Genomic DNA, 15,945 nt, shown 5'->3' with positions numbered 1-15,945 from the left:
AGTCTAATTCGAGTACAAGTCGTAATTTTTCAATTTTGTCAAGTCGAGTCTGAAGTCATCAAAATCATGACTCGAGTCCGACTCGAGTCCAAGTCATGTTTCTCGAGTCCACATCTCTGCAACATTGTGACAACAATGGGGGGGGGGGGGGGGGGGGGGGGGGTTATGAAGCGGCAGGATCCACACAAAGAGCCAACAATGCAGCAAGAGTTGGGTGTCGCTCTTCAACCCGGCTGTGCCACTGCACCCTCGGCTCTGCTTCTCTTCTGCTGGCTGCTGATGAATCATTCACACTCGCCTGCTGTTCTCTGATCAGTAGGACTTGACATTCATATTTCATATCTGGCGGCTTATGCGTGTACTATTCCGATGAGTGTAACCGATGGGAGGAGAGTGATCGCTGTCTCATGTCCTCTGGCTGCTGTGTTTTAGGTGTCTGTTTTAACATTACAGTGAAGAGCTTTGTCATCGATGAGGAAAAGTAAACTCAGTCCCCTCTCCACCCAGTCCTCCCCTCCCTCTGTTTTGGTTTCCCCGTTCAAAAATGCTGCAAATGCTTTTTACAATGACTTGGGGACTATCTTCACACTCAAACAGCACCTTATTGGGGAGAGAAGCAATTTCTCTCCCCGTCACTGTTGGTAACTGTTGTGTTGGTGGCAAAGTTGTGAGTCTTCCTGACTGCTGTGAACGCAAATCTTTCATTACCTGCTTCACTGGAGCAAATAAGGTTTGTGGCAAAATACCACCAGTTGAAAAAAACTGGGGGATGATCCTATTCAGTACGCACAGACCGCTCAGTCACTCTGTTATTTGATCAACAGTAACTTCAACTTGTTTTATTTTCCTTTAATACTTGCATTCATGCATCGTTTATTTGACCAGGGCTTGGTTACAAGTGAGACACTGAGATGAAGGAGTGTGAGAGATGTATGTAATGAAAGTAAACCACAATCAAGTATTACATACTGCAAGATAATTCAATTATTAATTTAAAATGAGACAGAACTAGCTTACAGCATAAACAAACTGATCCCTTGTCAGTGCAAGGGATTTCTCTAAATAAAATATATACAGAAACTCTATCGCTTTCTCATAATTTGGGTCTTATAATATTTGTCATTGATTAGAAAGTAAGGCCGTATTAATACCCATACTTGTTTAATGAATAATGAAGTTGCAAACTCATCCCTCCCAAATGCTTTGTGTATTATTAAAGGCAGTCACGTTATTACTATAATCTCCATGATAAACTTACTGCGATGGTCAAATAAGAGCTTTGACCTCCTGATGAATAGGCGATGAAACATTTTGCTATTTAAATCCTAGGTGATGATTCAACAGTGGTGCCTCTGTCTGTCACTGTGTGTGTGTGTGTGTGTGTGTGTGTGTGTGTGTGTGTTTGTGTGTGTGTGTATGTGTGTGTGCGTGTGTGTTTGTTTTTTTAATGGGACGTTCTGTAGTGTGTGTGTGTGTATGTGTTTGTGTGTGTGTTTGTCTGCGTGTGTTTGTGTGTGTGTGTGTGTGTGTTTGTGTGTGTGTGTGTGTGTGTGGGGGTGGGTGGGTGGGTGGGTGTCTGCGTGTGTGTCTGAATGCTTAGAGTTACGGGTTTTTCCAAGGTTTATTTTTTGTTACAGCTGAGGAGCCATTCCATCCCGAGATGTCTGTCTGTCTGTCTGTCTGTCTGTCTGTCTGTCTGTCTGTCTGTCTGTCTGTCTGTCTGTCTGTCTGTCTGTCTGTCTGATTGTTTGTCTGTCTGTCTGTCTGTCTGTCTGTCTGTCTGTCTGTCCACTTCATCAACACAACGTCGGCACACTCACGACGTGACTGTATTGTAGCCTGCTGTTCTGGACAGTGCCAACACTCACTCAGTAAAGCGGATAAAGACACACTTACACACACGAACGGGCGCGCGTCCACACGCACGCACGCACACACACACACACACACACACACACACACAGCTGGCAGGGCTCTCACCATACTATTTACGCATCTGCGGTAGACGTAGACAACCTTTTCTTTCACTGCCATTTGCGAGCATGTTATTTCGGTCTGCAGGTTGATTTAAAACGAAACGTATTTTTGTTGTCAACAGATTCATTACTCGGTCAGTTTCCACGCGCGTAAACAGCTCCGAATGCGGACGAGGCGAGCGCGACTCCCCCCGCGGCGCGCCGATCAGATCATCACCACGGAGAGGGCACGGGACGGGGGAGGGAAGGCGGGCTTTTAAAAGCGTCAGAGGAGAATCAAGAAGTCGACCTCAATTATTCGACTAGCGATAGACTTGTTAAACTCCCTTAGGTCCATCAAATGCAGCAAACAAGAGGAGCGCACGTTAAGTGAAATAGTTTGGTTTGAACTCCGCCGAAACCCAAAGTGTTTGAAAGCAGCGCAAGGAATATTCACCTGTGGTGTTTGCCATGGATGGAGAACATGGAGAAGATGGAACCTCAGTGAAACCTTCAGCTGGTAGGATAAGTTGTTGAATTCATCATATGAAAGCAGGTCGAACAGCGAACGTTTTGTTTTAACATTGGCTGCAGGCTATACGCGCAAATGTGTTATAGGCAACAGTTTTTGCTGAATTACTGTATACGTGCAAAGCGCAAAAATACTTCACAATACAGAAATACAACGTCGAAAATCTTCACAAATGTAAATGTAAGCCGTTTACAGGGAAACGGTTTGTTCTCATCCTCCACTACCGTCTCATGCAATGACCTCGGCTGTTTTACTGATGTTCTACTATTTACGTGACCATCATGTCTGTCGGTTTCTTTAGCCTAAATGTTTGATCGGTCGCAACATTTGAAAGTGTAGGACTATGTTTTCAAACTGCGCCTCATCCGGATTATGGTGACCCCCCCTTACCCCCCCGCTCCCCTTTTAAGGGCATGACGTGCCATGCCCTTTTATAACTTCCTCATTATCCCGTTTAACTCTTCCCACTACAATTATTTCGTAGATAAACAGAAAAAAAGTAAAGAAATGCAAATAACAAATCAATCAAAGTCAAAAGCTACAATTACAGCCCGTTTTATTTTACCTCATCAAGGTTGGGGGGTGAGTGACCGTAAGCAAGTTGAAGCCATCTCTCTCCCGTCTCGACTTTCCTATAACGAGGACGCATATTGCGGTTGAGAAGCGTGTGCCTGCCTTGGAACATAGATCCACCTCGAGAGATTGCCAAGGATCTGAGGCATGGGACTCAGCCAAACGGGCCATTTAATCAGGGGACACTCGTTGATGCACAGGAGGGGGCTATTTGCGTCCCCCCTCCCTTGTTTGATAACCGTTTTACCTGCTCCGTAATGGTAGCTCGTGTCTGATCTAGATGAATTCGGTCCAGAGGAAGGAAGGTAATTGCGCTGATTTAAACACAGTGTTGCTTGTTGTCACGGGGATGAGTGTGCAGACTGGGAGGATGGACCCAGTGATTATTGAGAATGTTCCAGAGGGGTGAGGCAGGCTCCTGGCACAGTCACACTCCCATTAGAAGAAATGATGGTATTGTGCAATGATAGAGAATTATATTGCGGCACTGACCTTCTTGCAACTGCGGTCGCACAGTAACTTCTCCGTGTAACACAATGTGCAGGAAGGATGTGCACATGCACACGCACAAGCAGGCACATGCAATTCACCCACACACACACACACACACACACACACACACACACACACACACGAGAAATGAGAAATGTGTATGCACACATTTCTCACAAAAAACACAGACACACGCAGACGCACAGACGCAGTCAAACATACACACACACATATATAAACATTTATAGAAGAACACTGACTCTTCACATACAAACACACAAACAAACACACACAGATACACACACACACACAAACATATGCACATTTACAGAGGTACACCAACTCTTCACATACAAACACACAAACAAACACAAACACACACATACACAGACAGACACACAGACAGACACACACAGACACACACATGCAAACACATGCACACACACACAAGCATACACACATACATACACACACATACACTTGTGCACACACACAAACACACACACACACACACACACACATTGAGCATGTCCAAAGACACACACAGACGTGATATTATATAATCCCATTTACCGAAACCATTATTTTATAATTTCATCAGAAGTTCACTTTTGTACGTGGCTGCACCATTGTGCTGTACTACGTTGCTTTTTCGACCTATGACATCATTCGCTATTCCCCTTCTGGAGCACTTTTGTTCATAACATCGACCCTTCAGACATGCAGTCCTGCCACTACTACTATAATATAGGCACTACAGCAGAGTGACTCACAGCCCTGCTCAGCTCAACCCGACACGGACCAGCGAGGCTCTTTTGTAGATCACACAGAGGCATCTCAGTCTCATCCATGCACGAGAACCAAGGCATGAATGAGTGAGTGAGTGCTGCCGGAGGGGTGGTGGTGGTGGTGGTTAGGGTGGTGGTTAGGGTGGTTGTGTGTGTGTGTGTGTGTGTGTGTGTGGGGGGGGGGGGGGGGGGGCATGGCTTCGGGCAGCCGACGGCCTATGTTGTTGTAATATAATTCTCATGATACCATCCCTCTTTATGCTCATTGTTTATGCACACTACCGCTCTGATGACGTGGGTTGGATGTGTGATCTGCTGGAGTTGTTTTGCTTGTCGGGGAGATGCATGGCATGAGAAGAATACTTATTTTTTGGTTGTTATATTGGTCTGAAGCTTGCAGGTCCTCCCTTCTAAACAAAACATTTGAAGAAGAAAAATTAAATGAATCCGGGTCAGCCTGAGCTATAATTGGATTGTTCCACAGTTATGAAACAAATTATGTTGGCAAATTGTTGGCACAGTGGAAAAAACATGAAATCCAGCATATTCATAGAACTTGTGTAACAAGGTCATAGAGGCATACTGCTGAGGCAGAAAGCATACAGAACAGGTGGACAAGTCCCAGGTTGAGTCTCTCTCAGACACAAGATATTAGATGGTAGCCTTGGTTACAAGTCCTGAACATGATCATCACACTGTATGCGGTTGCCCCAAATGACCCTTTTCTGTCAGTCACGCACGGTGCTAATCAAACTATTTGTTTTTTGAGAAATAGTAGTATTCCAATTTACATCTTACTTTTCAGCAGAGATTATATTTCATCATAATGCAAGTATTAGTAGAAATAGTATTAGTAATAGTATTAGCAGTAGAAGTCAGCCTAGTAGTCATATTAGTAGTAGAGGAGCAGCCACAGTAGTGTAGTAGTAGAGCTGATAGTAGTAATAGTAGTATAATATTTAGTAGTAGAAGTGAGGGATAATTAGTAAATTGGTTAATTGGTTGTGTGTTGTGTTGATTGCTTGGTCAACTTATGCAGGCCAAGGAAAGACCAGTTGCCAAAAGCTATGTCCTATGTGTCTTTGGTTTAAGTGGCGTTATTTTTGAATATTAATGCATGTATTATTTGCTAGAACTCAAACATTTTGTGCATGTTAGGCAGTCGTAACAATCATAGTAATTGTAGTGTTTGCTTTATGGATAAAACCATTGGACTGTTTAAACTCTCTGCCACAGTATAACAACCTCAGAATCTCTCGATAATTAAATTAACTGATTTCTCTGAATTGAATGAGGTCATTCCCAATCGCCAAAACAACTTTGATTTGAAGAGTAAACATCCCTGGTGTTACAGTTCAAAGCGCGCTTGGTGTCCATTTTGTTTAATCTACCACAGACCTCTATATGTCACCATCATTTGTGACTGTGTGTGCGTGACTGTGTGCGTGTTATTTTCTCCTGTTTCCCTCTGTCTTTGTCCAAGCGAGGTGTTACCACAGAGCACTATTTAGCAGATTACCAGGCCAGCCGGTAAGTGTGTCAGCTGGTGTGAGGGGGGGAAGGGGGGGGGGGGGGGGGGGATTAAACAGGGGAACTACTACACCCAATCTCAACCGATTTTGTTCCCTGTGACAAAAACAAGTAGTTGACTTGTGTGTTTCAACTTTAATCAGTTGAAACACAGTGATGAACAAATCAAGCTTTTCCTGTTTATTTTGTGGCTTGCATCTGATGTTCGTATTGCTGTATTTCAACAAAAAAAAGATACACAGCAATCCTACTATGCAGAGAGTCAGGGTAGTGTAGTGGTCAGGGTGTTGGACACACAGCCAAAAGCTTCCGGGTTCAACACCCGATCTAAGCAGTCCACCTGCAGGCAAGACACGCACTGCTGCTCAGACCTACTTCAGAAGTCAGATTCACCAGTAGAAGTGTCTACTAAATAGTACAACAGTGTCTGATGGCGTCCTACTTCTCGGAGCGATCGCGTCAAAGAGAAGTGTGTGGTGTCTGCATGGAGCGCTGTGACGTCTTACAGAGACCCGGGCTGTCTCCATGTACGCCTCAGACGCGAGGAACGGCCCACCCAAGCCCAGGGACCCTCTGCCTGTCCCAGCATCAATCAGCTGCCGGTGTGAAAGTTTGACCCCCATCAATCTCCTCCCGGCCACCTGGGTGGAGCCAGCCCCCGCCCTCCTAGCAGCAGCCGCGAGATGAGACGACCTAATTTGTCACGTCGCAATCGGCACGGCGACGAGACCCAGTCCCTTCGCTCATTTATGAGGGCTATTATTAATGCAGTCCACTGTTTGCACCGCGCCTCCTCCAGGCGCCTCCTCCCCACGCCCTGCGCCTCCTCCCCACGCTGCTCCTCCTCCTCGCTCTGCGCCGCCTCCCGCCCCGCGCCTCGCGCCCCGCACCTCCTTCGGTGTGCTTCCTCCCCACTCCGCACCTCCTCTCCGCGGCGTGCCTCCTCCTCGGATTGCGCCTCCTCCCCATGCCGCACGTTCTCCTCCTGTACCGCTCCTCCTCCTCGAGCTCAGCGCCTCCTCCCAGCACCCCCTCCCCACTCCTCCTCCGCCTCGCTCCGCTCCTCCTCCCAGCACCTCCTCCCCGTGCCTTCTCCTCACGCCGCTCCTCCTCTCGGTGCCGCGCCTCCCCCCCGCTTCTCCTCTTCACTCCGTGGCTCCTGCCAGCGCCTCCTCCCCCTACTGCTCCTCCTCGTCACGCCGCTCCTCCTCCTCACACCGCTCCTCCTCCTCACCATGCCTCCTCCACCTACCGCTCCTCCTCCTCACGCCGCTCCTCCTCCTCACAACGCGCCTCCTCCTCACGCCGCTCCTCCTCCCCCTACCGCTCCTCCTCCCCCTACCGCTCCTCCTCCTCCTCACACCGCGCCTCCTCCTCACACCACGCCTTCTCCTCCTCCCCATGCCTCCTCCCCGCGCCGCTCCTCCTCTTCACACCGCTCCTCCTCCCCACGCCTCCTCGCCGTCTCCGAATCAGGAATCGACTCAGTGGAGGAGGAGTAGGGCTGTGTGTGTGTGTGTGTGTGTGTGTGTGTGTGTGTGTGTGTGTGTGTGTGTGTGTGTGTGTGTGTGTGTGTGTGTGTGCAGCAGGTTGGGGAGTACGCTTGATGTGAGTCTTGGGGTGCAGCAGAGAGTTGTCTGATGGGGGCCTGTGACTGCGACCCACTTCTGTCTCTGCACGTAACACTTGAGGGGAATGAAAACACTCTGATTCTGACACCAAGGCCCCAATTGAATCTGATTGTTTGTCTTTGTGTGCACCTTACAGACTATAGTCTGCCTGTGTGTCAATCTTACTGTCTGTCTGTCTGTCTTTCTCTCTTCATCACATGGTTTCTACCACTCCATCACACAGGCTTGCGCACACACACACACACACACACACACACACGAATAATGACTACTAATGACGGGAAACACATCCAGGCAGCCTTTTTCAACAAGATCAGTTTTCCCATCCAGATCCTTAAATGTGAGGAAATATCCATCCCTTCTCTCCCAAAGAAAACAAACCAACCCAAACAACCGCACGACACCAATTCTTTAAATTGGCAGGAACACAGTCAGTCACACAGTCTCGAAGGCTCAACAATTGACTATAATCACGTCTGACACCGACTGCCAGCTTCCAGCTAGAACAACACACACACTTGCCAAATTTAAATAACCAATCAGAACCCCTACTCCCAACACGCCCACCACGCCCCACCACCAACTCCACCACCACAAACACCACCAGCCCCACCACCAACTCCACCCCCACCACCAGTGCCTATGCAGTGTTTGCATCCATAGGTCAGGTGCTGCATAGAGAGGTGTTAGTGGCCTTTCCTTATCTCAGCCACAGGGGGATGGGGGAGTGGCGAGACTGGGAGACAGACATCAGACAGAACAATAAGCTTTTCATACGGGTAGTTAGAGCGCTGCGTCTCGCTATGCTGAGCTATGCTAAACTAAGCCAGGCTACAGCAGGTGCTTGTGTGCACTGTTGTTGACGGAATTGAGTGTAGGTGCATCCGTGTACACACGCACACACACACACACACACACACACACACACACACACACACACACACACACACACACACACACACACACACACACACACACACACACACACACACACACACACACACACACACACACACACACACATACCAACCACATTCTTTGATCCTCACTGTTGTTCCAGTTGCCCTAATTGGGGATTCGGGCTAGGAATAGCACTCAGTCAAGTGTCCAAAAGTACAGCTGGACTCTGAGCTCTCTGTCAGATGGGACATGAAGCAGAACGCTTTCCACTAGAGCTGTCAACAACAGAAAATAATAAAGACTCCCTAGGCTACACAGAGTTCAGCTACAACGTGTGTCTGCCGTGTTCCACGTGTGCGTTTGCTGTGTAAAACATCCCACACCTATTGAATTGCTCATGGATTTTTATATTTTCTTTTTGGCCTGAGGTCTTGGTTGTCAGAAAGTGCAAACCGTCTGTTATTCATTTTCCGTTGCACTGCATGCTGCTAAATGTCAGATAAGGTTTGGTTTAAAACTTTTGGCAAGCTTGGGGCGACTTCCATCTCTAAGATAATACAATAGCTATAAATACCACAGAACCTAAACGTTCTGCTGAATGTATTATCTGAAATGGCATTTCCTCTGTTCCGGTTCAATTGAGGATAATAAAGGACCGAAGCAGTTTTCCAATTTTATTTAGAACCTATTGGTGAATGGGGATAACTTTTTTTGAGAAGATTTATTTTTAAGAAGCAGTGCTTTTTAAGGACATACATGTATTTTATATCAAAATGTAAAGCTTTGCGAACTCTCAAAGTCAAAATTCTGTTAATGTTCTATTTTATGTGGTATTGTAGTACACTGTATGATTTGTTTGGTTGGATTTGTGCTTGACAGATGAATAAAGGCTGTGAATATGAAAGACTGAGTCAGTAGTAGCTTTAGCGCTGAACACACAACACAATGCTGCGCCCTGCCAAGGAGAGATTGTCTGAGCCAAGGGTCCATCCAACCAGCTCCAATAATGCTGTTTGTGTTTGGCATTGTGAGACGGGTGTTAGGTAAGAGAAGGATGCGGCTTGGATCTGGACCAGCAGAGGATTTTTCAGGGTGTTTTTTAGAGAGAGACTTCTCCCAAAGGCTTGCAGCAGACAGCGGGTACCGCGGCATCATGTGTATTGTTTGTTTTCCAGCGGCCCTCCTGGTTTGTGCTACAGTGTGATGAATATTTATAGCTATATGTGACGGCTTCCGTGAGCTGCGTCTAAGAAGAAGATATGTAATAAAGACAAGGTTTCATATAAACAGCCCCTGCGTTGAGCGTGGGTGAACAGGGGAAGATGTTAGCTGGGAGTGCACCTGGGAGGATTCTTCCGAGGTGAGTTATTGTGCAGCAGCATCCAAGACTTATTGTCTTCGGAAACAGAACATCCAGTTAATCATCCAAACACAGAAACACGACAAAAAACAACACGACACCTATACTCTCTGCCCGTAGAGCAGAGTTTTAAAGCGTGAGCAAACAACTCAGAACTCCTCTTCTGACATTGAGGGCCCGCCCGACCCCTTAGCCTCAGGGCCCCTTAGGGATCGCACATCGCAGCATGCATCACAGGTCGGGGGTCAGCTCTCGTCAGGCTCTAGGGTTGCGACCCCTGGCTGCCATCCAGCTTTAGGACTTGCCAAGGCCAGAGAGCCACAGGTCGGGGGGGGGGGGATGGGATGGGATGTCGGGGTTGGCCCTGGGCCCCTGGCAGCTCTGGACTGGATTGTGACATGTGAACGTCATAGATCACAAACACACCTGCCCGACCCTGTCTCTCGATCCTGCATTTGCGGAATGGCGTGCGAGAGGGTTTTGGTGGTGGTGGACGCTGGAAAAAAGTGTGCAGAGTATGGGATTAGCACACGTAATGACTGAATCCCCCTTCCAAGAGGAGAAACATAACGATAGAGGCTGGGGGGGAGGGGGGGTGTGAGAATGTCATCAAAGTTCCTGCGCTGATCAGAGCAACACTGGTCTGTTATGTCCCTGTTGCCATCCAAAATACTGTGTGTGTTTGTGTATGTGTGTGTGTGTGTGTGTGTGTGTGTGTGTGTGTGTGTGTGTGTGTGTGTGTGTTTGTGTGTGTGTGTGTGGGGGGGGGTTGGATGTATATGTGTGTGTGTGTGTGTGTGTGTGTGTGTGTGTGTTTGGAAGCGTGGAAGGGGGTTGTGGTGGGAGTCAGTGTTTGTGTGCAAGTCTTTGTGGGTGTGTGTGTCAATGAGCATAATGGTCAGCAAACAGAGGCTTCAACTGCCACAAAGTTCAGCAAGCAAGCAGAGCAACATCCGATCTGGACGACTGCTAACTTTGTGACTTATAACAGAAGAAGGCAATCATGGAAGGCTTTTAATGGGTATTTATTTTATTCTACATTTATTTATCTTCATGATTGTTTGTGCAAATCAAATACAAATCAGATGTATTTTGTATTTTTGTCTATTTGTGCTCTCTTGCTTCTCATGCATGACAAACATGTCCATGTACTCTTAGAATGTGTCTGTCAGAAGATTATATAATTTATTGTATGGCCAAGGTAGATTAGTTTAGTTCAAAATAATCAATATTTCAAACAGTCACTTCAGAAAAACATATTATCTATATGTATTTATATTTTCTCATTCAATTCAGTTACAAATTGCTTTTGATAGCAGAAAATAAAACATTCTTTAAAACCATCCAAACTATGGAAAATAAACAAGACCTTATCTTCCACTTGTTTTCAGCACTCCACGCTGATTGTTATTTTCATTTTTTTACCAAACAAAATATACAAGTGTGGATCATCTCAACACTCTCTCTGTAGGATTATATTCAGTATCAGCTGCTTTGCAATGAAAGGAAACAATCAGCAGTCCTCAGTTCTCCCGCTATGGGCTTATCTGCCGCTGCCTCACAAAGTCACCATTTTGAGGACACTGTCCATTGAAACCGGAGCACACCCACTATCGCTTCACTGAACTGACCTATTATTCTCACTATCAATTTCTTCTATTAATAGTTGTATGCGCTGTGTATGCCTCCATGGACAGGGAGGCAGTGAAGAAAGACAGGCGGGAGGGGATGACATGCAGCAGTAGGACCACCGGTGGGAGTTGAACCCGGCTCGCTGCGAGGCATGTTGCTATGTGGGTTGCGTGCAGGTAGCTCCCGAACAGCCGTGGAAGGTTCTCTTTGGTAATAGGTTCAGTAGGGATTTTGTTGTCCTCAGTACACAGAGACGAAGTCAAGTATCAGCTGGAAACTCTGCTTAATGACTCATACTTCGAATTTATATCTCCCGCTGTGTCCTCCAAGGCATCCACGCCATAACACTGCTTGGAAACAAGTGTTTCTTTAAAAGGTTGCACACTTAAGTGGTAATCCAAAAGACATCTTGTTCCCTGTTCATTTGTCTTTAATTGATATCTCTCTTTCCCTGTCTGTGTGTCTCTCTCTCACTGTCTTTCTGTCTCTGTCTCTCACAATATCTATCAATCTCCCCCTCTCTGTGTGTCTCTCTTCAGCTTTCTCTTGCCTACAGGCCCTGGTGTAAGACAATGCTGAAAACGGAACCGCATCTCTCCGATGTCCTCAACTCAACCCTGGTTTTAACTTGACTGACTGTGGTTATGAAAATCTGCACCACTCATTACAAGGGTAGGTTTATAGCATTGATGAATAGACATTAAATGCACATATTTTCCTGTAAATATACATATTTCTGTTAAGAGCTTATTTAAATGCATAAACTGTATGTCACCTTTTTATGCAGCCATGATTTGCATCGTTTTTCAATTGTTATTCATTTTTGTTTCAGTGCTGAAGTGCATAACACTCATCCTTGAATTACTCCACTCCAAATGGATATTGTTCAATGACATTAAATGTTCAATGATATTCAAAATATCGGACATTACGTGACATTATGAATGAAGAAAATGTATTTTGATTAATGAAGCAGATGGGTTTTTATTATTATTTCAAATATGACGCTTTGAATATCTATGGAAAGAAAGCGATGACAGAGGCAGAGCAAAGTGCATGTTTTAAATTTTTAATACGTAATGTGAAATACGAATAATAAGGACTCATGTCACTCCTCCTCAGGAAGGAAGCAAGATGTTTGTGGAGCTGGTCGTCCGATGGGGGGCATGGAGCCTCATTCTGCTGCTCCAGTCCGGGGGGGTCGCAGTGTTCGCTCGGGGCTGTCCGGCGCGGTGTGTCTGTCGCCCGGACCCGAGCGAAGTCAACTGTTCTGGAAAATATCTGACATCTGCGCCAGAGGGGTGTTCAAGTGATGCCAGACGGCTGGATTTATCCAGCAATAAGATTAAGACGATTGGACGCCGCCAGTTCTTTGGTCTCCAACAGCTTCAAGAGTTGAACCTCAACGATAACGTAATCTCCATGATTGAGGTGGAGGCCTTCCAGGGGCTGCACAACCTCAGGACTCTCCACGTTAAGAACAACCGGCTCAAGATCATCCCTGTCGGGGTGTTCTCAGGCCTGTCGAACCTGCGCTTTCTGGACCTCAGCGAGAATGAGATCCTGGTCTTCCTGGACTACACCTTCAGAGAAACTGTGAATCTGCAGTTCCTTGAGGCGGGGGAGAACGACCTGGTGTTCATCTCCCAGAGGGCCTTCGTGGGCCTGCAGAGCCTGCAGGAGCTCAATGTGGACCGTAGCAATATGACCTCCATCCCCACCGAGGCGCTGTCCCAGCTCCAGAGCCTGACACATCTACGCATGCTGCGGCTCTCCATCTCCATGCTGACCAACAACGCTTTCCGCCGGCTCCACCGCCTCCGCAGCCTGCAGATCTCCCACTGGCCGGCACTGGACACCCTGGCCAGCAACAGCCTGATCGGCCTCAACCTCACCTCGCTGGTCATCAGCAACTGCAACCTCAGCGCCGTCCCTTATGCCGCACTCCGACACCTGGTCTACCTGCGCTTCCTGGACCTGTCCTACAACCCCATCACCGCCATCCAGGGCAACCTGCTAGGGGACCTGTTGAGGCTCCAGGAGCTGCATCTAGCAGGGGGGAGTCTCCTACGAATAGAGCCTGGGGCCTTCAGGGGACTGGCCTACTTCCGCATGCTCAACGTGACATCCAATCAGCTCAGCACCTTGGAGGAGAGTGCCTTCCACTCGGTGGGTAACCTTCAGGTGCTGAGGCTGGATGCCAACCCCCTGGCCTGTGACTGCCGGCTGCTGTGGGTGGTGCGGCGGCGGTTGAGACTAAACTTTGACGGACGACAGCCCACCTGTGTGTCCCCTGAGGCGGTCCGGCAGCGAGAGTTCAGGGACTTTTCGGAGAAGGAGCTGCCCAGGATGTTCACCTGCCGGCCTGCCCGGATAGCCGACCGAAGGCCACAGGAGGCCCGAGTGGAGGAAGGCACCACGGTGCTCTTCTCCTGCAGAGCCGACGGGGACCCGGCCCCGGCGATCACCTGGATCGCCCCCAGCAAGGCTGTGCTCAGCTCCACGGGGCGGCTCAGGATCCTGTCCAACGGGTCTCTGGAGGTCCGCTTCGCTCAAGTGCAGGACAGCGGCGCGTACCGATGCGTGGCGGGGAACGCGGCCGGGAACGAAACCCTGAGCGTCAACCTGCAGGTGAAAGGCTTCTCCCGCAACCGCACCCTGACCTTCTACTCAGAGGAGGCACCGTACTCCCAAGCCGCCGCCACCAACTCCTCTGCTCAGATCGCCAAGCCGTACCCATTCGACGCCAAGACGCTGGTCATCGCCACCACCATGGGATTCCTGTCCTTCCTGAGCTCGGTGGCCATCTGCTTCGTGTTCATGTTCTTCTGGAGCCAGAGCAAAGGGCAGATCAAGCACACTGCCACCATCGACTTTGTTCCCCGCTCCTCCATGGGGGGAGGGGGCGATGGCGCCGACGCAGGCAGGTTCACCATGAAGCTGATCTGAGGCGGAGGAGGAAGAGGGGATCAGAGGGCGTTTAATGAGAGGAGCATCTCCGGGAAGTACAGGTGCTCCGGAGGGACAGTTGAGGCCATTGAGCTCCGCATCGAGAAGGCTGCGGCCCCCATCAAGAGGCAAATTAAAAGGAATTGGTGTTCAATTGCGGCGCACACTTGTGGCTGAATGAAGATCACTTCACTAGAAATGTAATTACCGGTGAATATGTGGGAGCAGGTCTGTCTCATGTTTGCTGTGCTTATATTGATCTTTACTTACAGAAACTAATGAAGTATCCCCTTAACTGTCGCATGTAGAATTGAATAAGAAAAGCAATGCTGTCTTCATAGAGTTTGGAAGCATCACATGTGTTGCATGGCAATTAATGTTTAACTTAGCGTAAAATAATCAACCTGCATAATCCTATAGAAATCTAGTGTTGATTCATCGGCTTTCTTTGACGAGTGGTCTGAACTGCCAATGCAGGCCGAGGAAGTACTACGCCCTTTGACCTGAGGGCCAAACTCTTTCTGCCTAGTCGCGCTCTATCACTTCAGACGGTGTCCAGTCAGCACTCAGGCACTCTCTAACAAGATAACAAGACGTTGATTGATAACGATATGAGGAATTGAGACCGTAGAGTTGCCAGCCATTTACATTTCGATAGCTGTCTACTTGGCTTGGTTATTTGAATGTGAATTTGGCAATATGCATATCGGCAATATGTATATGGTACACTGATCCTTTGAGTGGGTAATTGATGGCATACTGCAAAGTATAAGGTATATCTCATTGTATATAAGAAATCATTGGATATAATTTCATAGGTTACGCATTTCATAATTAATGCTGTTTTTTAACAAGACAACTTTAAACTTTTTTTTAAGGATTTTAGGACATTAGAAGAATTACATGCTGTTTTTATGTTTACAGGCCCTTACTTTTATGATTTTTTTTACTTACAGATTTGCGAATATCACATCAAATGCAGCACTAACATAAACAAATGTGCCTGGGCAACATTGTCATCGTGTAATCATTTCTATCTTGTATGTGGCATACAGGTCAAGGGCGTTTTTGTACAAGGGGTTTTATTCTCTCCATTTGTCGAGCTCTGAGGATTACTAATCCTTACCAACGTCACACTCTACTCTGGACTAAAGGAAAGGTGTGGAAACGGACTGGCACACCAACACTTTGTACTGCCAGTGGAAAAAAGGAAAGAAAGATCACACACATTGACGCTGTACAAATATTTTTTTCTTTTGCTATTTTCTTCAATTTTTAAGTTATTGCTTCATTGTTTTTTTATTTCAAAATATTAAATGCTTGTATTTCAACTGCCTCACGTTTATGTTACGATACCAAATGAGCAAACGATTCTATCATGGGCTCCGATCCTCCGAGGGCTGTTTGAAGCTTCTTGAACAACTCCTTCCTCCTCCTCACTCCTGAGCCATGTCTTCCTGGACCTTGACAGAGCAGAGGGAGGAAGGGGAGGAGGGAAGATGGGAGAGGTCAGGGGAGGTGGTAGAGAGGAAGGGAGCCAGGGATAAGGGGAGCAGAGTGCAAGAGGAACGCCAGAGAGGGAACAAGGGAGAGAGATGAAGGA

General features: G+C 47.5%; 1 protein-coding gene across 2 annotated transcripts; it reads left to right on the top strand.

Moving 5' to 3' along the window:
• Positions 1-2,366: 2,366 nt before the first annotated feature.
• lingo4b (leucine rich repeat and Ig domain containing 4b) lies at positions 2,367-15,574 on the top strand. 2 transcript variants are annotated; one of them, XM_079757513.1, is made up of 3 exons: positions 2,367-2,475; positions 11,933-12,065; positions 12,516-15,574. In XM_079757513.1, the coding sequence occupies exon 3, from the start codon at positions 12,528-12,530 to the stop codon at positions 14,340-14,342; it is 1,815 nt and encodes a 604-aa protein (XP_079613639.1). In that variant the 5' UTR covers positions 2,367-2,475; positions 11,933-12,065; positions 12,516-12,527; the 3' UTR covers positions 14,343-15,574. The 2 variants fall into 2 exon arrangements, with proteins under 2 accessions (XP_079613639.1, XP_079613640.1); XM_079757514.1 differs by lacking the exon at positions 2,367-2,475 and adding an exon at positions 11,551-11,569.
• Positions 15,575-15,945: the final 371 nt, after the last annotated feature.

The sequence above is a fragment of the Pollachius pollachius genome, assembly GCF_949987615.1.
Source record: "Pollachius pollachius genome assembly, chromosome: 1".
Lineage (NCBI taxonomy): Eukaryota > Metazoa > Chordata > Actinopteri > Gadiformes > Gadidae > Pollachius > Pollachius pollachius.
The sequence above is the reverse complement of the archived record's forward strand: the minus strand, read 5'-3'. Positions and strand labels throughout refer to the sequence as shown.